The sequence below is a fragment of the Nannobrachium achirus genome, assembly GCF_963921795.1.
Source record: "Nannobrachium achirus genome assembly, chromosome: 13".
Lineage (NCBI taxonomy): Eukaryota > Metazoa > Chordata > Actinopteri > Myctophiformes > Myctophidae > Nannobrachium > Nannobrachium achirus.
Genome location: NC_137833.1, coordinates 2,803,764 through 2,829,250, shown reverse-complemented (window position 1 = coordinate 2,829,250; position 25,487 = coordinate 2,803,764). Strand labels below are relative to the sequence as shown.

Genomic DNA, 25,487 nt, shown 5'->3' with positions numbered 1-25,487 from the left:
TCCAGCCCATGAACTTACCCACACCGGCGCCGTCAGACGCGTGCAGCCGCGGGTCTGCCGCCTCGCCTGCCGCGCCGATACACCACTGTTCTATTTCTCCAGCGTTGCCGCGCGGTGAACATGTTCTCCCATGGTTCTCCCCGTCCCCACCGGGGGAAATGGATGTGCTGTGTGGCAGCGCGACGCATCCAGTTGGGGTTACCGCGCGGCACTTAACGTGCGTCGATACCGAGGCGCGACGCTGCGCAGCCGCCCGCGTCCAGTGTGTGCTCCCCTTAACACTGTGTAGCGTTGACATGATTTTCCCATCCCAACTAGGTTTGTAAAGCTCTGTTAACTCCTGTATCTGTGCTAGGGAAGGTAGGGCTGAACATTATTGTGTGTTGCACTATTTATTGTAATGTGATAAAAAGCATTAGTTATGGAATTTCAGCAGATATTTGCAGATCTGGGGGACATTTCTGTTCTTTCAATACCTGGTCATCAAGAAGTACATTTGTTTTAAGACAGTCTGACTGGCTCACTGAATTTGCCTATACGTTGCACGTTCTGTGTACATTCCAATGTCAGTGGTGAAACTACATACAGTATACAGGTATATATTTTGGGGCACATTTGGGTTACAATTTGTGGAAACTCAGATTAATATACGATCATCATTCTAGAATGTTTCAATTGTATTTGCTGCATTGTCTCTCTACCCCATTACGGTGTAAGTCACTATTGAGTTTGTTTAAGGACAAAAATCCCCTTTTCAGGTCAATCTCACCAAATATAATTCTGCTTTGAAAGCAGAAGCATTTGAGTTCATGTGGTTCAAACAGTCTGAGGTTGAAGTGAGCTGCCACCATTTTCTCCAGCCTTTGATGTGGGTGTAGGCAGAGAGACAGAGAGACCTAAGATGATGCTGGGATCTGAAGAATGGCATCATCAAAGAGAGACAGAGCTTCAGAGAGGGCCTTTCACCAAGTTGCTGCTGTGATGTGCTTGGAATCATTCCAGTTATTACATCACCTTTTCCAAACACCATTCTTTAATTGTAATTTCGTACAGATCTCTTAAAGACAGGGTGAAATCAAAAACATGTTTTTCACACTTTAGAGCATATCTGTAGTGATAATATGGCCATACCTAACACTAGATGCCAAAAAATAGAAAATAAACAATGTTTGTGTATATTTATATCAAAGGTCCCTAAATTCCTGTGAACAGAAATTCAAAAAGTGATGACATAGACAGGTCCGCCTGCATATAAATGAACCTTTGATTACATTCACCTGTTTCCCATTGCTGGCTCCCATTACTCCAATTACTCAGATTTTAAATCCCATTGCCTGAAGGGCTGGTCCCCTCGGATTGGTTCGGAAACACACGGGCTTCCTTTTCAAACTGAAACTTCAAAATAAAATACCCAAAATAGTCATTTCATTGGGTCTTTAAGAACTTTCCCCGCATCAATATGGGTGGTTCTGTCGGGGTGTTATGATGCTGTAGCCACCAGGCAGGGGTTAACCTTTCACTAAGGAAAGGATCCGAATGAACTGTCAGGACTCCAGAGTCCAGACTCACTCCTTTTCTGCCACACTCGGAAATCTCACCTCTTCAGACTCTACTTCACCTCAGGAGTTATTTTTCTCCTCATTCCTTTTAGTCCCCTTCTACGACCCTAATGCCTGTCCAGGTATTCTCTGGCCCAGTGCTAAGTGTGCACTGCATGCTGCATCTCAGGGACGTGCAGAGAATGTTAGAGAGGCAGGGGCTGACATTTCCAAATGGACGTTTTGGCGGAAATATCAAAAATAGCAGACCTTCAAGCTCTCGGTGCGATGCGTTGTGAGCTTGGAGGTTGGCTATTTTCGGTGCTTGATACCACACTGAACTAAGCATAATCAAGTCAATACTGGAGATGTGGCGTAACGTAACGGCATGGATTTCTACACAGAGAGGGTGAATATTTCAACATGCGATGCTGCATTCAAGTTGAGGAGAGTTTGAACAAGGCAATTCTCTTGAATTCAGGTATGGCATGGAAAGAGGGGCATTTGCATTTCTTTCACCATTGTAAAAACTCCATTTAGGGTTTCCTGCAGCGCTTTATTGGCCATGTGGGCCACCCGGCCTAAAATCTGTAGCACCGGCTACCACCTGGCCAAGCCTTTTTCCTGCAGGAAACCCTGCCATTCATGGTCTGGAGAGGGCACGTTTTACAGACTATAAGGGCAGGGGCTCAAGACTCTTTTGATGTCTATGTGTGCATGTACGTGCCTGTTCTCTGGCCCAGTGTTAAGTGTGCATCTTGCTGGCAGGTGGTGCGTGCGGAGGAGGATCTGTGTGCGGAGGCAGTGGGCGTCTCCTGGGAGCTGGTGCAGGGCCTGAGCACCAACCCTCATGACTTCTGGCCTGCGCTGAGAAGCTTCGTCTCCATGGCCTACCACCGCCAGCTGCTGGCTCTGACGGACAAACCCAAGTTCACTGCCGTCCTCAAGCAGGTGAATAAAGAAATGTTTCCCAAAAGATCACAGAGGGAGGGCGCTTGAGGTCTGGAGGAGATTGTCCAAAATGTTAAAACTTGTTGCAAAAAAATCTGAAGTTTTATTCAGCTTTAATCCATGGGCATGGTGACATGTGTTGTTGGGTGTGTGTGCGGCTGGTGTGTGTCTCTATGGTTGGGTGTGTGGTTCTCTATATTATATTCGTTCTCTATATTATATTTAACTCTATGGTTGGGTGTGTGTGCGGTCGGCAGGTTGCCAGTGAGCTGGTGGAGCTGTCTCAGTGCAAGACGTTCTCTATATTATATTTAACTCTATGGTTGGGTGTGTGTGCGGTCGGTGTGTCTCTCTTGTACCCAGGTTGCCAGTGAGCTGGTGGAGCTGTCTCAGACAGTGCAAGACGTTCTCTATATTATATTTAACTCTATGGTTGGGTGTGTGTGCGGTCGGTGTGTCTCTCTATGGTTGGGTGTGTGTGCGGTCGGTGTGTCTCTCTTGTACCACAGGTTGCCAGTGAGCTGGTGGAGCTGTCTCAGTGCAAGACGGGTGTGTTCAACGTGCTGATCCAGCACTGCTGCCACACCTGGCTGCCCGGTGCGTCCGGCCCGCCGCCGGGAGGCCGGCGAGACACCGACCAAACCTTCTCCAGCACCTTCGTCCACCTGGACATCCTGACCGAGGCCTGCGTCTACGGCCCCGTGTTCAGGAGAGACCAACGGTATGATAACCTTCAAAACACGTTACCCATTAAACCCCATTTCGATTTTAGATGGGTTTTTCAGAGCTGTAGGTTTTTCAGATAAATGTTTCCAGGGGGAGTCCCCCTAGCAAATGTGTTAATACAGCATCACTGTCAATTTAACCCCTTTATCCATATTTCTTTTACGTTGGCTGTTCAAAAATAGCAGATTTACAAGCGCACAGCGAGTCATGTTGTGCCACGCTGCAAGCTTGTACATCTGCTATTTATAAACATTTTTGAAAAATCTTGAAAGTGTTTGGACATTTTTTAATTATGTTGCATCTTTTAATAGGGATTCAAATTCCTCTCTCCTGCTGCTCATGTTTGGCTGATTCATCTTGGTTGTTCTGTAGGCTCATTCAGGAGGTCCAGACGTATGTGGAACAGCTGGGAGAGGAGTGTTCTGCTAACGCAGTAGTTACTGGGTGAGTCCATCAGCCCTTCCTCAAGCCCAGGGGTCTTCAACAGGGGGTTCGGGACCCCTAGGGGGTCCTTAGAGTTACTACAGGGGGCCACCAAAAATAGCAATATACAAAATATGTATTGGGGGTCCCTGCTTCATCTCTCTCTCAGCTAAGGGGTACTTAGCAGTGGTGCAATGGTGATTCATTGTTTGGGTGGGTCGCGAACGTCGCTCAACACCTACTATACAGGTCTATTGATATGCATATAGGCTCGTTTCTTTGTTAAAACAGTTGTCGAGGTGTGAACTATGGGTCGACCCAAGACTACACTGGTCCTTAGCCTGAAAACATTGAAGACCCCTGCTCAAGCCCTTTTTATTTTTTGTGAATTTCTGCCACTAGAGGGTGCTCCTGGCCCACAGGTGTTACAGAGCTGTCTCTTTCTGTTCTTGTTGGTTCCAGTGAGGACAGGGATGAGCAGATGGCTCGTACGTGTGTACTAGCCTTCCTCAGCCGTCTGGAGGGATCCAATCCACTGCACGAGAAACTGATGGAGGAGCTGGTCACCCTTCTCTTGAAAAAGGTGCTTTTGACATGTTAACAGTGTTTCTCAAACTTTCAAATTTCAAGATATCCCCATAACTCTTGACCGTGTACAAATGGAACCAATTGGTTCCATTTGTACACGGTCAGAGTTACAGACTTGTGTGGGTCAATTTAGACCCCCCTAAAGGGACCCACAGAGTCCCTGGAATCCACTTTGAGAACCAGTGCCTTAACACATCAACTCTGGCTGGCATCTCTATTTCAGCAAGAGCCGCTGATACAAACGACCTACGGCCTGGTCGCGACTTAGGCCACGACTTGGAGGTCGTAGGTCCCGGTTCTGGAGGTTTTGCGCGATCTCGGTCGTAATTCAGCGACCTGGGAAGTCCGCGATCGAAACTCTACGCTTGCTAAGGGAAGGGACGCGAGTTTAGAAACTCTACGCTTGCTAAGGGAAGGAGCGCCGCGATCGAAACTCTACGCTTGCTAAGGGAAGGGACGCGAGTTTAGAAACTCTACGCTTGCTAAGGGAAGGAGCGCTCGTTTTCAACAGCGTCGGCAGGTTAGCTACTCAGTGTCGGCAGGTTAGGGTTAGGGTTAGGGTTAGGGTTAGGGTTAGAGTTGGGGTTAGGGTTAAGGTTAGGGTTAGAGTTAGAGTTGGGGTTAGGGTTAAGGATAGGTTTTGGTGCACCTCGCGCGGTCCAAGTGACTACAATGGAGCGCTTCCTACCTCCGGTTCAGCCAATCACAAGCTTCAAAAGGTTGAATAGCGCTGCTGCTCTAGAATATTCTGCAAAAAGACGGCCCGGGGACGACCGAGGTGGCGCAACCACGGCCGGGGGTCGCGAAACTAGACCGGCCGCGACCTAACAAGTATGTACCGCGAACTACGACCTCCAGAACCGGGACCTACGACCTCCAGGTCGTGGCCTAGGTCGCGACCAGGCCGTAGGTCGTTCGTATCAGCGGCTGTCTCTCCTCTATTTGGCCCCACACTTTCAGACATTTTCTAAATCTTTCACTTTTTGTTGTTGTCATTATATTCAATCAATTGGTCAGTCGCCCAGATTTTATTTTCACAACACGAATACATAAAAAGGGGGAGGTGAAATGGCTTTCACAGTTACAGTTTAAAATAATTAGATTATAAAAGAAGAGAATAAAAGGAGCGTAACAAAGCCTGATGCTGCATTCACACTGGAAGCTACCAAGCCACGCAGCAGAGTCCCAGAGTCACTGTAGAAGTGCTGATCAACGGACTTGTGCACATCAAGCATGCGTCTGACGAGTGAGGAAAATATAAAGCCTTGGGTTAAAAGAACGTGGAACTGGCTGACTGAGATAGATTTCCCCCGTTAAAAGCAGGAAATGTGTGAAGAGAAAGGGGGAGTGGTGAATGGTAAAACCACTTGTTGTAGCTGCAGTGGAAGCCAGCCCAACGTGGACTGAAGCTTTGTACGTTTTGCTGCAAACGTCGGGCATGGCTTTGTATCTTCATGTCACTACTGGTTTCCATTGAAAATGATGAATAGCAGCCTCTAGCATTGTAGCTGGCAGAGTGGACGCAGCATGAGAGTAGCAGCATGTTAAAATCTGGATTGTGTATTTAAAAAGTCCTAGATAAAATGTAAGAGTATTCATTATAGTGAGAATGGATAAAGGCACAGGCGACTGCTTAGGTTTTTTTTCACCAGTATAAATAGGGGAGTAGATGGAGGCTCCGCCAAATCTCATTGTGGCTCTCAATAGCTCAATAGCAGATCTACAAGCACACACTAGTTTAAATCATTTTTTAAATGATAAATAAAAAACGAACGGTTTTGGACATAAGAGGTTTCCACCCGACAACGACGATATGGGTTTTATGTTTCAGTGGTTAAAAGAGGGACAACTATGATTTGATTGTCGAAAATGTATTCATTTATTCATTCAACTTTCTAAAAACGTCCTCTTAGGACTGCAGGACATGTTGTTGACCTTCAGGTATAAGGCACGTCTCCACAGGCTCCAATGGAAGCCTATCAGACAGTCACGTTTGTGTGTTTTATACAACGGTGCTAATCAAAGTCACGTGTGATCCCTGAGGATGGGTTTTCATTCACAGCATATCAATGTAGCAAGATAGGAACCACATTTAACCCATTTAGACTGGGAACTAGTGAAAAATAGCAGATATACAAGCTCACAGCACGGCACCGAGTGCCGCGCTGCGAGCTTGTAGATCTGCTATTTTTGAAAAATCTTTAAAATTTGTGCAAGTCTTTGAATATCTTTGACTGGATTCTATAAATGTCTTCTAAATCCTAAGGTTTTTAAAAAGCACATGTTTCTGTCAGTGGTTCTCAAACTTTTTCATGTCAACCTCCATCTCAAAATATTAACACATATGGTGCCAACCCCGAGTTTCCCGAGTTTGTATTGGTACTAGTGCTGTGCCAACCCCGAGTTTCCCGAGTTTGGGCCGTTTTTGAAAAAAAAATGTTTTTTGGACCTCCAGAAATGTTAGGCATGAACGCGATCGCGAAATTGCATGTTTAACCCCCATACCAACCCATTCTTTCAAACATGGCAGCCATGTTTGTTTACATCTGAAGAAAACATAATGGCTGATAAATCATGAATGCCTGAACGGAATTTCCAAGCGGATTTCTTTGTTTGAAAGCTGTGAACAGCATCTACACACGTGGTGCATCATCTAGGCATGGGCGTGCACTTTTTACACACTTGCACAAATACATGGAAGTCTATGGTAACCATGGCAACGCGGGACATTGGCCGGAAAAAATCATTGCAACATAAGTGTTAAGTATCAGGGACCCCCACAGAAGCAAATATTTGAGTTACAAATGTTCGCTTCAAAAAAGATATATTCAAACTTTTGCACACATTTTCATGATTAGAAAAAAAAAAGCAGATCTACAAGCTCGCAGCACGGCACTCGTTGCCACACTGTGAGCTTGTATATCTGCTATTTGTTAATAGATAAAGCATAACATATTGGTTAAAGTGGTTAAAATCTAGAGTGACGCAAGCAGGTCTTAAAGGGTTAATAACATCTGACACGTATCTCTCCCCCGTCCCCTCCAGGACAAGGAGATATCAAAGTCAAAAGTACGTTACTATACCAACTCTCTGCAACATCGTGTGAAGAACCGGGTGTGGCAGACACTGCTGCTGCTGCTGCCCAAACTGAAGGAGGTGAGACTCACTCATCTGCATGCAAAACATAAAACCAACTAGGGTTTAACTACCAATTATTTTCTTAGTGGTTATTCTGTCTATAGATTACTTATTTTAGAGTTTTAGAGTTATCGAATAATCAATAAAATTGTTTCATATATATTAATCAATGAATCAATTAACCTTAAGCGTTATTTTAACTTTGTTAACTTTTTGTACTTCATATTTTTATGCCCATATATGGAGATCCATGTCTGTAGAACCAGCCACACTGGTTAGACTGACATCTATAGTCTATAGGTTAGAAAAGAGATTACTTTTCGCCCTTAGGCGGCTTACTAGTATTATGCAGTGTTGTGTTGTATTAGCTGATCTACAAACCGTTGCGACACATTTTGAGCTTGTTAGATAGGCTATTCGAACTATTTATTTTTGTGTGCTCTGTGTGTGCGTGCGTGTGTGCGTGCGTGTGTGCTTGCGTGCGTGCGTGCGTGTGTGCATGTGTGCGTGCATGTGTGTGTGCGTGTGTGTGTGCATGTGTGTGTGCATGCGTGTGTGCATGTGTGTGTGCGTGCGTGTGTGCGTGCATGTGTGCGTGCATGTGTGTGTGCGTGTGTGTGTGTGTGTGCATGTGTGTGTGCATGCGTGTGTGTGTGTGTGCATGTGTGTGTGCATGTGTGCGTGCATGTGTGCGTGCATGTGTGTGTGCATGTGTGTGTGCATGTGTGCTTGCGTGTGTGTGTTCGTGTGTACAGGAGTTTGTGGTGACGGTGCTGAACCAGGTGTTGGAGGCAGGGTTCTGCAGTAACCAGGCCTCCGTCAAGTACCTGATAGAGTGGATGATGATCCTCATCCTCTTCCAGTACCCACAGCACATAGAGCGCCTGTGGGCCTGCTTCACTGTGGTGAGGACATGCACACACACACACACACACACACACACACACACACACACACACACACACACACACACACACACACACACACACACACACACACACCTACCAGTCACTTAAAGGTGTATTCAGTGATAATGAAAGTGGCCGGGGGTCATCTTGTCCCTTACTGGCCTTACAGCGTGGAAATGTTTAGTTTTGTATAGATTTTTTACACCATTATAATGTTCTCGTTTTGATCATTAGACCCAATCACTGAATATCGGTAGGCCAACGTCTCCAGCTTCAGGATATGTATGATACTGATTTACTACGAGACTGTGGCATTTCATGAGTTCAGTAGTTTACAATCTAGGCATTTAGCAGACGTTCTTAATTCAGAGCGACTGTGGTTCTCAAAACCTTTATTTTGACCATCATAACTAAACATCAAAACATAACTACGGCCATACTCTACCCTGATTGGTCAAGGACTGGCTGGCCACCTCTGAAAACCAAATCTAGCTATGCTCGTAACACGGGCCATGGTGGAAGTCCTTATATGGTCAGCACACGTTCTAGTGAGGAGAATGAATGGAAAATGTACCAATTATATTTTTATTTGAATGAAATACAATCACTGAATATACCTTTAAACCAGGGGTCTTCAACGTTTTCAGGCCAAGGACCCCTTAGTTGAGAGAGAGATGAAGCTGGGACCCCCACAACCCGTTAATAGATTACATATAGTTTCATCGTTTGACAGCACAATCATCAGTGTATGTTGGATTCATGTTTTCAGTTATCTAACCACTTGAACTGTCAATACTTAATAAACTTGACCTTTCGAATACAGCCTTTCTCCAGGAAGCCATGAAATACGCGACACCTCTGTACTTGCTCTTTTTCCCCTCTACACCAAAGCACTTTGCCAAAAATAGAAGGTCTGCACGAGGCGTTGTGAGCTTGTAGATCTTCTATTTTTGGTCTCGATTAAAAAATAAATATATAGCAGATATTTGTGTTGTGCTTGTAGATCTGCCATTTCTTGGAAAATATTTTGAGATGGCGGTCTGTGGCCAAATACATATACTTTTAGGGGTCCTTGGACATGAAAACGTTTGAGCACCACTGATATAGTAACGTATGTTTTTCAGAAACATTTCTTCGTACTGTAGAATCGGCCTCAGGTCTTAAATGGGGGGGGGGGGGGGGGGCGAGGGGAGACTGTTGATATAAGAACTAACCAGAGTGTGCAGACTTCTTTTCATGAGGTCCCAGATAAATCCTTTAATCTTTCCCCATCTCCAACTGTGATGTATTCATGATTTAGAACTTTGCTTTCCTTTGATTTGCTGTTTAGTATTTTCCCCCTGCCTGGTCCTCTGTGAACAAAATAACTGGCAAAACGAGCGAATGGGTCAGGCTGCCCCGAAGAGATGATTACCGTAATTGCCTGACTATAAGCCGCACCTGAATATAAGCCGCACCAGCTAAATTTAGAACAAAAAACAAATGTTTACATATATAAGCCGCACCTGACTATAAGCCGCAGGTGTCCTTCCTGCTTCCTGCTAGAGCGCCCCTGGTGGCCGTTAGCTGTAAAAATCTGTAGATAAATCCTTGTTAAAGACCATTGTAAAACTAACTAACTGGCCGTTGGCTGTAAACATCTTTATGTAAGCCGCACCGTTGTATAAGCCGCAGGGTTCAAAACATGGGGAAAAAAGTCGCGGCTTATAGTCCGGCAATTACGGGTAAGTATTGGGTTGAAATGACAATCAGTCATCTCTCATGAACTCAGGGTTTACTGTATTAATAATGCTCCTGTGCTTTGCTTTTGTTTCAGGATCAAGAAAAGACCAAGACCAGCATCTGCACCTTCCTGTCTGTCCTGGTTCATCTAAACATCATTCTGCCCTTAACTAAAGATAAGGTACATCATCCTGCCCTTAACTAAAGATAAGGTACATCATCCTGCCCTTAACTAAAGATAAGGTACATCATCCTGCCCTTAACTAAAGATAAGGTACATCATCCTGCCCTTAACTAAAGATAAGGTACATCATTCTGCCCTTAACTAAAGATAAGGTACAGTATGGTCTCATGTGATGTGATGTGTGATCATATTAACAGGACTAAAGCATCATATCTGAAAACAATTGTGTACTTGAATCTGTAGTTTCAACACATCAGATCGACTGTTTTCACTATTCGTCATACATGATGATTGTTAACTCATTTGCTGCCATTTAGCAATACCTTCGTACTCTCATATGCCCCTGTCTCCATAGACTTCCATGTAATTCATAGTGCACGGATCATGCACACCCATGCCTAGATAATGCACCACGTGTGTCCACATTGCTCACAGCTTTCAAACAAAAAAATCCGAATGGAAATCCGTTCAGGCATTCATGAGATACAAGCCATTATGTTTTCCTAAAATGTAAACAAAGATGGCTGCCATGTTTGAAATATGGGGTTGCTATGGGGGTTAAACATGCAATTTCGCGATTGCTATCATGCCTACTACATTTTTTGGGGTCAAAAACGGGAAATTCTCCTCATGCCTTAACATGGCAGGGCCGTACATCGGGATTTTTTCGGGCTCCTCGGCCATAGCAGCAAATGAGTTAAGATGATTGTGGTTGTGTGTGTGTGTGTGTGTGTGTGTGTGTGTGTGTGTGTGTGTGTGTGTGTGTGTGTGTGTGTGTGTGTGTGTGTGTGTGTGTGTGTGTGTGTGTGTGTGTGTGTGTGTGTGTGTGTGTGTGTGTGTGTGTGTGTGTGTGTGTGTGTGTGTGTGTGTGTGTGTGTGTGTGTGTGTGCGTGCGTGCGTATATGTGCGTGTGTCAGGCAGTGCAGTGGCGCAGGGCGCTGGACGTGAGCCTGCAGTGGTGCTTCTGCCATAACTTCAGCGTGCGTCTGTACGCGCTGCTGGCCCTGAAGAGAGTGTGGTCCCTGGCGCAGGTGCGCGAGGAGGCCCAGCAGGCCCAGCATGGAGGTGATGCTCTGGGGGGGCTGGCCTCCGTCGTGGAGACCTGTCTGAACCAGGCTGAGGCCATGCAGAACTCTGGGTGAGCATAGCAACCCATTTAGACCCGGAACCACTTTAAACCATTATTTTATGCTTGCACTATTGAAAATCACACCCGTGTGAACTGAGCGGTGGTCGTGGGGGGGGGGAGGGGTGCCTGTGGGGGGGGGGGAGGGAGGGGTGCCTGTGTGTGGGGGGTGTGGGGGGGGGAGGGGTGCCTGTGGGGGGGGGGGGGGGGTGCCTGTGGGGGGGGGGGGGAGGGAGGGGTGCCTGTGTGTGGGGGGTGTGGGGGGGGTGTGGGGGGGGGGAGGGGTGCCTGTGTGTGTGGGGTGGGGGGGTGTGTGTATTGCAGTTGATGCTCAGGGCGGGCTAGACTCAACAGCACCTCTCTGGTCACCCAGGGTACTCAGGCTACACCAGAGGCTACATACAGACAGACAGACAGACACACACACAGACACACACGGCCACGCTATGGAGACGGTGTGACCACCGCTCAAAAATAGAAGATATACAAGCTTACAGCACGGCACTGAGTCCGAGTGCCGTGCTGCAAGCTTATAGATCTGCTATTTTCGAAAAGTCGTGTTTTTCTTTTTCTTTTTTTTCTTTCTTTCTTTTGCAAATCTTGGAATATATCTTTTTAATAGCAAACATTTGTAACTCAAATATTTGCTTCTGGGGGGTCCCTGGAACAACATATTTTGAGATGGGGGTCCGCGGCCAAATACATGTAATTTTGGGGGTCCTTGACATGAAAACGTTTGCCACTGATTTAGAAGAAGGATTTGGAAGACATTTATAGAATTGGGTCAAAAATATTCAAAGACTTGCACAAATTTTCAAGATTCTTCAAGTTCTACAACTCGGTGCTGTGAGCTTGTTTATCTACTATTTTGTAATACTTAAAGCATAAAATAATACGGTAGCCCCCTCATTTTTCCCTGTGCAGCAAAGCTCTTCGGTGAAAACGTGTCTGTGGGTGATATTACTTCACTATGTTTGCGATGATGTGATAAAGTTTTGTTTTTCACTCTAGAAACGCCAACAAGAACTGGATCAGAATTCAGGAGCATTTCTTCTTCGGTGCCTTCCATCCTATCAGGGACTACAGCATCGAGGTGCCTCTTTATATCACGTCAAATGTGTGGGTATTAAACCAAGGGTCCTCAACAAGGGGTCTTGTAGATCGGCTATTTTCGGCAAAGAGATTTGGTTTAGAGGGGAAAAGAACAGAAGATGAACGTTTATTAAGTATTGATGGTTCAAGTGGTTAAATATCTGAAAACACAAATTGACATGAATCCAAAATACACTGATGATTGTGCTGTCAAACAATGAAACTATATGGAATCTATGAACAGGTTGTGGGGGGTCTCTGCTTCCTCTCTCCCGACTAAGGGGTCCTTGGCCTGAAAACGTTGAAGACCCCTGAATTAAACCCATCATTCACCTGTTACAACAACAGAAAGCGCAGTACTACTAATTAGCGGTTGTCCTCTCCTAGACCATATTCCACACTAATTAGCAGTTGTCCTCTCCTAGACCATATTCCACACTAATCAGCTGTTGTCCTCTCCTAGACCATATTCCACACTAATCAGCTGTTGTCCTCTCCTAGACCATATTCCACACTAATCAGCTGTTGTCCTCTCCTCCTAGACCATATTCCACACTAATTATCTGTTGTCCTCTCCTAGACCATATTAGTACCACTAATCAGCTGTTGTCCTCTCCTAGACCATATTCCACACTAATCAGCTGTTGTCCTCTCCTCCTAGACCATATTCCACACTAATTATCTGTTGTCCTCTCCTAGACCATATTAGTACCACTAATCAGCTGTTGTCCTCTCCTAGACCATATTCCACACTAATCAGCTGTTGTCCTCTCCTAGACCATATTCCACACTAATCAGCTGTTGTCCTCTCCTAGACCATATTCCACACTAATTAGCTGTTGTCCTCTCCTAGACCATATTCCACACTAATTAGCTGTTGTCCTCTCCTAGACCATATTAGTACCACTAATCAGCTGTTGTCCTCTCCTAGACCATATTCCACACTAATCAGCTGTTGTCCTCTCCTAGACCATATTCCACACTAATCAGCTGTTGTCCTCTCCTAGACCATATTCCACACTAATCAGCTGTTGTCCTCTCCTAGACCATATTCCACACTAATCAGCTGTTGTCCTCTCCTAGACCATATTCCACACTAATCAGCTGTTGTCCTCTCCTAGACCATATTCCACACTAATCAGCTGTTGTCCTCTCCTAGACCATATTCCACACTAATCAGCTGTTGTCCTCTCCTCCTAGACCATATTCCACACGTTTCCCAGCCTGTCAGAGTTGGCTGATGACGAGTGGATCTCGCCGTGGAAGTTTGAGAAGCTGGAGGGTTTCTCTGAGAGTCCCACGCTGCCACTCAGGAACCCCGTCCCCGACCTGAGCCAGCTGCCACCGGGAGACTGGGTCCAGCAGGACAGAGGTACAGTAGACTGGAGACTGGGTCCAGCAGGACAGAGGTACAGTAGACTGGAGACTGGGTCCAGCAGGACAGAGGTACAGTAGGAGACTGGGTCCAGCAGGACAGAGGTACAGTAGACTGGAGACTGGGTCCAGCAGGACAGAGGTACAGTAGGAGACTGGGTCCAGCAGGACAGAGGTACAGTAGTAGACTGGGTCCAGCAGGACAGAGGTACAGTAGTAGACTGGGTCCAGCAGGACAGAGGTACAGTAGGAGACTGGGTCCAGCAGGACAGAGGTACAGTAGGAGACTGGGTCCAGCAGGACAGAGGTACAGTAGTAGACTGGGTCCAGCAGGACAGAGGTACAGTAGTAGACTGGGTCCAGCAGGACAGAGGTACAGTAGTAGACTGGGTCCAGCAGGACAGAGGTACAGTAGGAGACTGGGTCCAGCAGGACAGAGGTACAGTAGGAGACTGGGTCCAGCAGGACAGAGGTACAGTAGACTGGAGACTGGGTCCAGCAGGACAGAGGTACAGTAGACTGGAGACTGGGTCCAGCAGGACAGAGGTACAGTAGTAGACTGGGTCCAGCAGGACAGAGGTACAGTAGTAGACTGGGTCCAGCAGGACAGAGGTACAGTAGTAGACTGGGTCCAGCAGGACAGAGGTACAGTAGGAGACTGGGTCCAGCAGGACAGAGGTACAGTAGGAGACTGGGTCCAGCAGGACAGAGGTACAGTAGGAGACTGGGTCCAGCAGGACAGAGGTACAGCAGACTGGAGACTGGGTCCAGCAGGACAGAGGTACAGTAGGAGACTGGGTCCAGCAGGACAGAGGTACAGTAGTAGACTGGGTCCAGCAGGACAGAGGTACAGTAGACTGGAGACTGGGTCCAGCAGGACAGAGGTACAGTAGTAGACTGGGTCCAGCAGGACAGAGGTACAGTAGTAGACTGGGTCCAGCAGGACAGAGGTACAGTAGGAGACTGGGTCCAGCAGGACAGAGGTACAGCAGACTGGAGACTGGGTCCAGCAGGACAGAGGTACAGTAGGAGACTGGGTCCAGCAGGACAGAGGTACAGCAGACTGGAGACTGGGTCCAGCAGGACAGAGGTACAGTAGTAGACTGGGTCCAGCAGGACAGAGGTACAGTAGTAGACTGGGTCCAGCAGGACAGAGGTACAGTAGTAGACTGGGTCCAGCAGGACAGAGGTACAGTAGTAGACTGGGTCCAGCAGGACAGAGGTACAGTAGTAGACTGGGTCCAGCAGGACAGAGGTACAGTAGACTGGAGACTGGGTCCAGCAGGACAGAGGTACAGTAGACTGGAGACTGGGTCCAGCAGGACAGAGGTACAGTAGACTGGAGACTGGGTCCAGCAGGACAGAGGTACAGTAGACTGGAGACTGGGTCCAGCAGGACAGAGGTACAGTAGGAGACTGGGTCCAGCAGGACAGAGGTACAGTAGGAGACTGGGTCCAGCAGGACAGAGGTACAGTAGGAGACTGGGTCCAGCAGGACAGAGGTACAGTAGACTGGAGACTGGGTCCAGCAGGACAGAGGTACAGTAGACTGGAGACTGGGTCCAGCAGGACAGAGGTACAGTAGGAGACTGGGTCCAGCAGGACAGAGGTACAGTAGACTGGAGACTGGGTCCAGCAGGACAGAGGTACAGTAGTAGACTGGGTCCAGCAGGACAGAGGTACAGTAGAGTAGACTGGGTCCAGCAGGACAGAGGTACAGTAGACTGGAGACTGGGTCCAGCAGGACAGAGGTACAGTAGGAGACTGGGTCCAGCAGGACAGAGGTACAGTAGACTGGAGACTGGGTCCAGCAGGACAGAGGTACAGTAGGAGACTGGGTCCAGCAGGACAGAGGTACAGTAGACTGGAGACTGGGTCCAGCAGGACAGAGGTACAGTAGACTGGAGACTGGGTCCAGCAGGACAGAGGTACAGTAGGAGACTGGGTCCAGCAGGACAGAGGTACAGTAGACTGGAGACTGGGTCCAGCAGGACAGAGGTACAGGGGGGCGTCCCCCAATTATTTTGGGGGGTCCCCAGACAATTAACTTAATGTGCAACATTGTTTTCTCACTCAACAGTAAACAAACCAACATAATGTTTAAGTACTGTATATAGATCTGCACATTTCTAAAGTGACATTTTAAGGACCTTTTAACACCTTGACGTCCGAAATAGAATGGTGGTTGGTAGATTAGCCGTGACATTTCTATTATTGTATTGTGATCTGAGACATAATATTATGTTTATAAACATGACCCCGCAGCCCCTCCATCTTGAACAGCGCCGCTGTTTTTTCTTTTTTTTTTTCCCCCAGGCCAGTAACTCACCATGATTTTCTCGATTTCCGTTGGGATAGAATGGGGGTTTTGGCCGATCGTCGATGTCCCCGTGCGTTTCGCGTGCGCGATCCTTTCACGTAAATGTCCCCGCAAATAGTCCATGTGTGACTGAAGAACAGAACTGAAAAGTTTCGCTAGCATAGCCCCAAGCATGGCTGCAGGAGGAGCTCGAGTGTGTAGACAGTAAACGGATGGGTGGAAGGTGCCTTGGAGAAGGAGAGGCGCTGACGTCACCTCTGCTTCATGCACGGTCTGCATGAGCTATCAGTGCACGAGTGGTGACTAGGGAAGGTTAGACGATCGCCGATTTTCGGATCAAAAGCTTTTATTCCGGTTTTAAAGACAAAGTCCGGGAATGTACGACGTGGCTGAGAGTCCCTGGGGGGATGTGCGATATAGTACGGTTTTAACATTAAGGGGCTCCCCTTGGCTTAGAAGGTGTTAATACCTCTAAAATGACAAATGAAACATTGGCCAAATTGTCAAATATTAGAGGCAGAAATTGTGAAAATAGACGATCTACATGCTCACAACGCCTCGCGTTGCAAGGCGTTGTGACTTGTGAGCATGTAGATGTTAGTATTGTCGGGGAGGTGTCTCTGTATGGTTTATGATAGTCAGTCACTCATATTTGATACAGTCTGTTTCTGGTGAAAATTTAAGTAATTCAGTGACAGTAACATTAGTGTTTTCTCACCATCATTTGGAAACTTCATATCCATATGAGTCAAACCGCTGAGATCATTTGTTTATGTTATTTGGAACACAGTTCTTATGATGCAATATGAAAAAAGTCTATGGGAATTCAGAATGAGGGAAAAAACGTGAAGCAGGTAGGATGTATAAATGTCTATGACGTCAAACTTTGTTACTCTATACCAAAATGTATAAAACTGTTGTTACCTGAGTAACAAAAGTATTGGCATAAAAAGTACTAAAAATGTTTGAAAATAGCAGATACTGACAATGCTTCTCGTGATCATTCTTAACTGTAATCATGCAACCTCATGGCATGCATAATCACGATCATACCTGGATGGTGTTTGTATCCAAGCAGGTGAACAGGACAAGGAGGAGCGCTGGGCGGAGGTCCAGAAGAAGATTACGCCCTGGCGTCTGGGCATCCAGGAGCAGGAGCCCGAGCTGCTGCTGGTGCCCCAGCAGAGGGCTGCCCGCCTGGGCAAGCTCCACGGAGCCCTCCTGGTGGTGGCCTCGCTCATCGACAAGCCCACCAACCTAGGAGGTCAGTACGTGATGTGACGATGTGCCATCTGCCATCCGTAGTGTCTGTGACAGATCAGTGATTCTCTACCTTTCCCAATGGATGGATTCTACAAATGCCCTCTAAATCAGTGGTTCTCACACTTTCAAGAATTATTAGCAGATGTACAAGCTCACAGTGTGGCACGAAGTGACGTACTGCTTGTATGTCTGCTATTTTGAATGGCCAAGGCTTTCCTGTTTTCAATGGGTTAATGTCAAGGACCCCTAATTTGATACACATTACTGTAGGCCACCGACCCCAATTCATATATGTATAGTATACAGTATATGTTTAAAATCCTCAGTGTTTATTTAACTCTGAGAATGTACAAATGTAACCATTTGGTTCAGTTTGTACACCTCGACTTCAAACTCAATGTTAACCATAAACTGATTGAAAACACAATCAGGTTCTGGTGACTGATATGGTCCTAAAATAAAAACTTCCCTCCACACATTAGATGGACAATATCAATCACCGGAACCAGGAATGAGTGTTTTCAATTTAATTTCAGTCTGACATGACATGGTTGAAATGTATTGAGTATTGAAGTTCAATGTACTTAGGAGGTGGGGTGTCTGTCTGAAGTTAATATCAAACATCTGAAAACAGCTGATCTATGAACAGATATAGTAACATAAGGTTTTCAGAATACTGTTTGGATTTAGAAGACCTTTGGTAGAATGAGCCTCAGGTCTTACTGGGTCAAACACAGCTGTGCCACCATAAGAAAACAATCTCTTCAGTCCTCTCTCTCAGTTTACACAGTGAATGTAAGGATGTCCTCTATGTGGCCGGGTATTGTCCCACTGCTACTGTACCTCGCATGATAAGCAGCGGAATCTATTTGAAGTGTGTGTGGACAGAGAGAAGGACCTGTGCTACAAATCAATATTGATATTTGATGTGCTCTTAGGTCTGTGTGCAGGGCAGGCAAAGCCTGTGTGTTGTATAAATATTGACTATGAATTCATTCACTCGATATTCCACATTATAGTGGCCTCTTTAGGACTATAGACCTGTATTAATGATCTATACCTGTTTAACGACAATCAGCAATGGTTGATATCTTTGGTAGGAATTCACACATGACTCATGATTGGAAAATATGGTCTGTCGGATGGAAACCCCATATATCCAGAACTGTTACTTTTCAGGATGAACCACTTTAAACATTATTTTAAATTGTGAACATTTGTGCAAGTCTATTTTTGTCCCGATTCTATAAATGTCTTATAAATCCTTCTAAATCAGTGGTTCTCAAACTTTTTCATGTCAAGGACCCCCAAAATTACATGTATTTGGCTGCGGACCCACATCTCAAAATATGTTGTTCCAGGGACCCCCCAGAAGCAAATATTTGAGTTACAAATTATATTCATATTATTAATAGACAGGCCCCCTTCCTATACAAACCTATTGTAACTTCAAACTGCATTTTAACCATGATAGATTCATTGAAAACACCCGCCCCGAATCTATCATTATCATGGTTAAAACTGAGTTTAAGGTTAAAATTACCCTAAGCATGCCTGAAACCCGAGTTAAAACTGTACTCGAATGTTCCCCTCAGATTAGGCAGCCTGGGGTTCAAGAGAGGTTAAAAGGCATTTTATTAAGTGAATGGGGTGTCAGGATCACCTTCAGAGAGCCTTCTTTGCCCTGTGAATCACGTGGTTTCTTTCAGGTCTTTCAGGACTATCTTTGCATCCAAAGAGTCTCAATTTTCATTTTTTTCTCTTTATGGATTGCATGCTGGCCTTTAGCACCTGTCTTCAGCCCTAGTGCTGTAAGCCTGGAGTTTAGAGCACCAACCTCCCTGCCTCCTTGTCCTCCAGGTCTGTGCAGGACGTGTGAGATCTTCGGTGCCAGTGCTCTGGTGTTGGACAGCCTCCGTCATGTCCAGGACAAACACTTCCAGGCCCTGAGCGTCTCCTCGGAGCTGTGGCTCCCGTTGCAAGAGGTATTAACAGCTGTCCATGACTCATCGTCTGGCTCTTAGAGAACATATACTATATATAAGTGTATAGAGGGTATCTGCACATTTCTAAAGTGACAATGTAAGGACTTTTTAATACCTCTAAAATTAAACATTGGCCAAATTGTCAAATATTAGAGGCAGAAATTGTGAAAATAGCTGATCTACATGCTCAATGCGAGGAGTTGTGAGCATGTAGATCTGCTATTTTCACAATAGAACTGTTATACAAAATGTAATTCTTCAACTTTTAGTGCTTGTCAGGGTGGGGAGGGGGTCCCCAGGGGGGGGGTCCCCAGTTCAAATATGATTATTTTGCGGGTCGCGGCCTGAAAATGTTGAGAACCACTGTCCTATTGAACGATGTACACACTATAGTTGAGTCTGACTGAAATGTTCAGACGTGTAAAGTAATGTTGGCATGTTTCTGGTCTGTTCAGGTGAAGCCTGTGGAGCTGCCTGACTTCCTGCAGCTGAAGAAGAGCGAAGGCTACTGCATGGTGGGAGTGGAACAGACGGCCAACAGCCAGAGTCTGCAGGATTACCAGTTCCCAGAGAAGACACTGCTGCTCCTGGGGTAAGAGAGAGGACATGGAACGGCACCAGATGACGTTCATGTGTTAAAAACCCATTTAGGCCTAGAATTATTGAATGCTTTAACCAGTGAAAAATAGCAGATATACAAGCTCACAGCGCGGCACCGAGTGCCGCGCTGCGAGCTTGTAGATCTGCTATTTTTGAAAAATCATGATTTTTCTTTGCAAGTCTTTGAATATATCTATTTAAAAGCGAACATTTGTAACTCAAATATTTGCTTCTGGGTGGTCCCTGGAACAACATTTTGAGATGGGGGTCCGCGGCCAAATACCTGTAATTTTGGGGGTCCTTGACATGAAAAATTTTGAGAACAACATGATTTAGAAGAAGGATTTAGAAGTCGGGTCAAAGATTGGGTCAAACATTTTCAAAAATAGTTAAAGCATAAAATAATGGTTAAAGTGGTTCAAATCTAACGCGACTCGGGCGCGTTCCAGGTATTTGAGAGTTAAAATTGTCAAGTCACCGACGGCGGCGTCAGAGTACAGGAATAACTCGGGGAAACTCGTGAGGGGGCAGCAAATGAGTTAAAGATACAGAGCCCAAAGGTGATATAGTGATAAATGAGTTAAAGATACAGAGCCCAAAGGTGATATAGTGATAAATGAGTTAAAGATACAGAGCCCAAAGGTGATATAGTGATAAATGAGTTAAAGATACAGAGCCCAAAGGTGATATAGTGATAAATGAGTTAAAGATACAGAGCCCAAAGGTGATATAGTGATAAATGAGTTAAAGATACAGAGCCCAAAGGTGATATAGTGATAAATGAGTTAAAGATACAGAGCCCAAAGGTGATATAGTGATAAATGAGTTAAAGATACAGAGCCCAAAGGTGATATAGTGATAAATGAGTTAAAGATACAGAGCCCAAAGGTGATATAGTGATATATCCAGGCCTTGGACCTGCCACACCGCCCTACAGCAAAGCAAAGAGATGAGTCGTCCTGTCATAGGATAAATAACTTGTACCGTGCCCTGACCACATAAGATCCCGGTTACAGGTTGGCTATAATACGTATGTAGAACAGCATGAAAATTATGACATTTTACATGACGATTAATTGTCACACGAATAATTGTGATTCAACGATTTCATTGTGTTTTTTCTATTGCACAAAAGCCCCCCCCCAAGTCCTGATTTTTATAATTCCCTCACAGATCTACTCTCACGGCCACTGCTTGCCCTGAGCTGTGCATGCTTTGCAGTTAACATGCTGTTACATGTTTATGTCCCCTCCTGGGAGCGTGTTCCCATGGGTGTTTACCAGAGAGAGAGAAATGCTTGTTGAGGCACGCCGGGCTGTAATTGGCTCTCCCTCAGGAAAGGACTTAAGCTGGTTGCACACTGCACTGCGGTCTTTCGTTGCGTTTTGGAAATCCGAAATCCGGAGGCCAGGGAGAGAGAGAGAGGAAAGAGAGAGAGAGCAAGGGACTCAGTGGCGACAGCTGCGAAAATCGGAAAAAATCAACCCTGGTCCGAAAAGTGTGCAAACGACTGACATAACGTGAGGTTGATTAATTTATTTACACGCTCCGAAATTCACTCCGGTTTGAACCTTCACCGTGCTCTGTAGCTTAGATCTCAAACGGTTTGGGTCCCCATTTCCCTATTTCCCTGTATGCCCATTTTGCTTAGAAAACCATATTGTGCTGTGGTTATGAAATAACGACCCTTTGAAAATTATTGTTATCGTCACATTTTAGTTTTAACAAAGATATGTATCACTTACAGTAACACAACAAATCGTATATGTCGGGTGGAAACCCAGCCCAAAACTTTTCAGGATTCAAATTCAAAAATTGCAAAAGCAGCAGATCTACAAGCTCCATTTTTAATACCTCTAAAATGACGAATTAAACATTGGCCAAATTGTCAAATATTAGAGGCATTGCGAGGCGTTGTGAGCATGTAGATCGTCTATTTTCACAATAGAACCGTGTTATACAAAATGTAATGCCTTAGATCTTAGTGCTCGTCAGGGTGGGGGGTGGGGGGGGGTCCCCAGTTAAAATATGATTATTTTGAGGGTCGCGGCCTGAAACGGTTGAGAATGAGCGCTTCTTCCACCAGTGCCCGGCTAGGTTGCATGCGATGCACTGTTTGTTTTAGCCCAGCTCATTCATAAAGGTGTGTTTCAGTTTATCTGTAATGAGTCCATTATGCTTCCTTTGTGCTCACAGCAGAGCTTGGTGTGTGAGCAGCTGTGCTGTCCCCAGCAGCACAGCATGCATGGCCCTGCTGCCTTAATGGACTATTACATTATTACCCTATTTTCTATCTCACCCAATTTACCTCAGGATGAATGGGGTTGGTATGGTATGTGTTTATTGCTTAGTCCCCAAAGGGAAACACGTTTTGCCACCAGAGCGAATACAAATACACAAAATCAAAGACAACATATAACAAACATACAATACACAACAAATAACAATAACAGACTTTACAAATTACATGACACCCTCCCAAAACCAAGCTAGCAATGTACGTTAACGTTAAGGAATCTAACAGCAGCAGGAACAAAGGATTTCTTCATTCGCTCAGTAGATATTGTAGACATCAAAAACCTGTTGCTAAACTTGCTACGCAGGTCATTAAATACCTTATAGAGAGGATGGCCTTCGAAGGAAAGAATAGTGTTCAGCAACTTGTCACTGTTGGGCAGAAACCTCTTAACATATACTAACTCTGGGGTCTTCAATGTTTTCAGGCCGAGGACCCCTTAGTTGAGAGAGAGATGAAGCAGGGACCCCCACAACCTCTTCATAGATTCCATATAGTTTAATCGTTTGACAGCACAATCATCAGTGCATTTTGGATTTTTTAACCGTCAATACTTAATAAACTTGACCTTTCACTGTACTTAGTCTGACCTTTATCGCCTCCAAAGCTCTTTGCCGAAAATAGCCGATCTACAAGCTCGTAGATCTGCTATTTTTGGCAAAAGTTCTCTGAATATGGACGCTAGGGTTCAAGTGGTTAATATAAAAAAGGAGGAAAAAACAAGTTTCTATCACACAAAGATGTTCAGGATCCCCTGTAGAAGACCCTTACCATGTTCTATGTTTTTTCTTCTTAAATTAACTATTGTACTTTATAAATTTGAATTCAGAAAATGAACAGTTTTGGACATGAGGTTTCCACCTGACAGGACCAGATCTTTCCCTTTGAACATTTCCTTCCAACTCCATGTGTGTTAATAGGTGTTGTTCAACAGTTAATGATGTATATTTTAATAAAACAATTGATTTTGTCTCCGGTAGGAGACTTGCAGAGTTTCACTCTGACCGTCATCAAATTAGCATTTGACAAAACCTCAAATTGGTTCTTGAGAAGAACCCTCACGTTATTGAAAGAGGCAGAAATCTTGGCGTCCATCGCTGTTCGGTCTGGATAGAAGGCGATTGTCTCCCCTTTGTATTGGTATGGGCCATGCTGTCGGGCTTGGCGTAGCACCTCAGCACAATCCTGGTCGTAGTGAAGAAAATGGCAAAACCTATGACAAAGCATCAAATGTGCCTTGCAGGCCTGGAATTTAGTCATTTTAGGGGCAAGGCCACTTGGGCTTCGGTGAGTCCTAATGTCAGGGCAGGAAGGACATCAAATAAAACTAGATTTTAGTTCATTGAAAGAATTTGTTGAATTTAAGGGATAGGGATGATAATCTAATCTTCAGTGAAATGGATAAATGATGGTATTTACAATCTGATCCATGCTCAGCCCTGCACCAATCAAAATCACTGGATTGGTTTAAGATGGGGACTCGGGGGAGTTCAGATTTCAGAATCTCAACAAAAGACACTGGTGTCTACATGACAAGAAGGAGACACCCGTCTCTACTATCTACATTGTGACCAGAAAGAGACAGGAGAAAGTGGTACTGTCGGCCGGGGCATTAAGGCCTCAGGGCATTCCATTGGTTTGAGGGGCACAAGGCCAAACTGAGGGGCAAAGGCTGCCATGGCCTCCGTGAAAATCCTGATGGCATGCATTTGTGGTACCAGTCTTCTGAGCTTTCCTTCCCTGCTTCTCTCTCTGTCTCTCTCTCTCTCTCTCTCTCTCTCTCTCTCTCTGTCTAGTAACGAGCGGGAAGGCATCCCAGCCAACCTGCTGCAGCTCCTAGACGTGTGCGTGGAGATCCCCCAACAAGGCGTGATCCGTTCGCTCAACGTGCACGTGAGCGCCGCCCTGCTGATCTGGGAGTACACCCGGCAGCACTTCACCTCTGGCTGAGCTGGACTCACAGCCTGGGTTTGGAAACACTGCCCTTCTGTGGCCTTAAGAAAGCTATCAACGCACAGTAAAGCCTCGCCACATCAGTAACGGAAGCGTTACTTTTGTCCAGCGAAAGCCCAAATTTGGTTTCTGAACAGCATAAAAACCACAGCAATACAGATTATTGTGAATCGGATCTAAACCAAATTCCCTAGGTTGCTTGCCACAAATAGCCGATGCACAAACTAACGATGCGTCGCAAATGCGACTTGAGATTTTTGCTGCTGTCTGAGTAACACTAATCTAATTTGTAAAAATAACATTGACAGGGAGTCAGACCTGAAGATCAGATTGGAGAAACAAATGGGATTCATTTGCAACGTGAACAAGGCCTTTGTTGCAGAGATATATCAGGCTTTAGTCTTACCTTTTGCAGACTTCACTCTCAGAAGTTATGCATTCTATTTGGTGAGGAGATTTGACCTCTTGTATCAAAACGATAACGCTACATAATGTTACGTAACTATGTATGTTAAATAGTTCTACAGAGGGTGGTCTCCCTGTCTCTCCCACTTTTTAGTGAACAGAAAATACATTTTCAGGTCGGGATACCATTTTTATCCCATCAGGAGGGAGAACTCATACAGGATACATGGGCAACTGGCGGCCCGGGGGCCACATGCGGCCCCCACCTTCACTTAATGCGGCCCACAGGTTAATACCAGAATACTGATATATTATTGATTACAATTACAAACATGATCTGCTTTAATTCCGTCAGTCTATATTAGTAGCTTAATGACTAGTATAGTAGTATTAAAATGTATTTTTTTTATCTGTTGTTTTTGTATTTAGGTTCATAAAGTTAACATGAGTATATCACTAAATGTGTTTGAAATTAAATCAAAATGTTACATTTCAGGATTCCAATTTAAAGATAACAAAAAATAATTCAGGATTCCAATTCAAAAGAAGCAAAAATAGCCGATCTACATGCTCAAAATGAGCTTGTAGATCTGCTATTTTTGCTTCTTTTGCATGAGATACTACTAGAATGACAAAGTAGGACGTAGCAATATGCAATGTGGCCCTCTGGAGTGAAGGTGGAAATATATTGGCCCTCGCCATCATCAAAGTTGCCCACCCCTGTCATACAGGATACAGTATCTATACATAAATGAAATGGAAGTGATGACTCAAAGAAACCGCAGAATAAATGGAACACTATCAAACTGAAGCTGATAAATGTGTATTCTGGATGGAATTGGCAACGCACCTGAAAATGTTTCCTTTTTTTAAAGAGCTACAGAGACAGGGAGAC

General features: G+C 45.2%; 1 protein-coding gene across 1 annotated transcript in view; it reads left to right on the top strand.

The window, feature by feature from the left end:
* tarbp1 (TAR (HIV-1) RNA binding protein 1) overlaps positions 1-25,146 on the top strand; it is a 62,775-nt gene extending 37,629 nt beyond the window's left edge. Inside the window, exons 18-31 of the mRNA XM_080741058.1 lie at positions 2,307-2,489; positions 2,999-3,210; positions 3,588-3,659; positions 4,101-4,221; positions 7,272-7,382; positions 8,120-8,269; positions 10,089-10,175; positions 11,096-11,316; positions 12,316-12,397; positions 13,597-13,768; positions 17,169-17,354; positions 19,214-19,338; positions 19,794-19,930; positions 24,031-25,146. Of these exons, the coding sequence (XP_080597184.1) occupies positions 2,307-2,489; positions 2,999-3,210; positions 3,588-3,659; positions 4,101-4,221; positions 7,272-7,382; positions 8,120-8,269; positions 10,089-10,175; positions 11,096-11,316; positions 12,316-12,397; positions 13,597-13,768; positions 17,169-17,354; positions 19,214-19,338; positions 19,794-19,930; positions 24,031-24,184 (2,013 nt within the window). The 3' untranslated portion in view covers positions 24,185-25,146. The remainder of the gene's footprint in view (positions 1-2,306; positions 2,490-2,998; positions 3,211-3,587; positions 3,660-4,100; positions 4,222-7,271; positions 7,383-8,119; positions 8,270-10,088; positions 10,176-11,095; positions 11,317-12,315; positions 12,398-13,596; positions 13,769-17,168; positions 17,355-19,213; positions 19,339-19,793; positions 19,931-24,030) is intronic.
* The last annotated feature ends 341 nt before the right edge of the window (positions 25,147-25,487 follow it).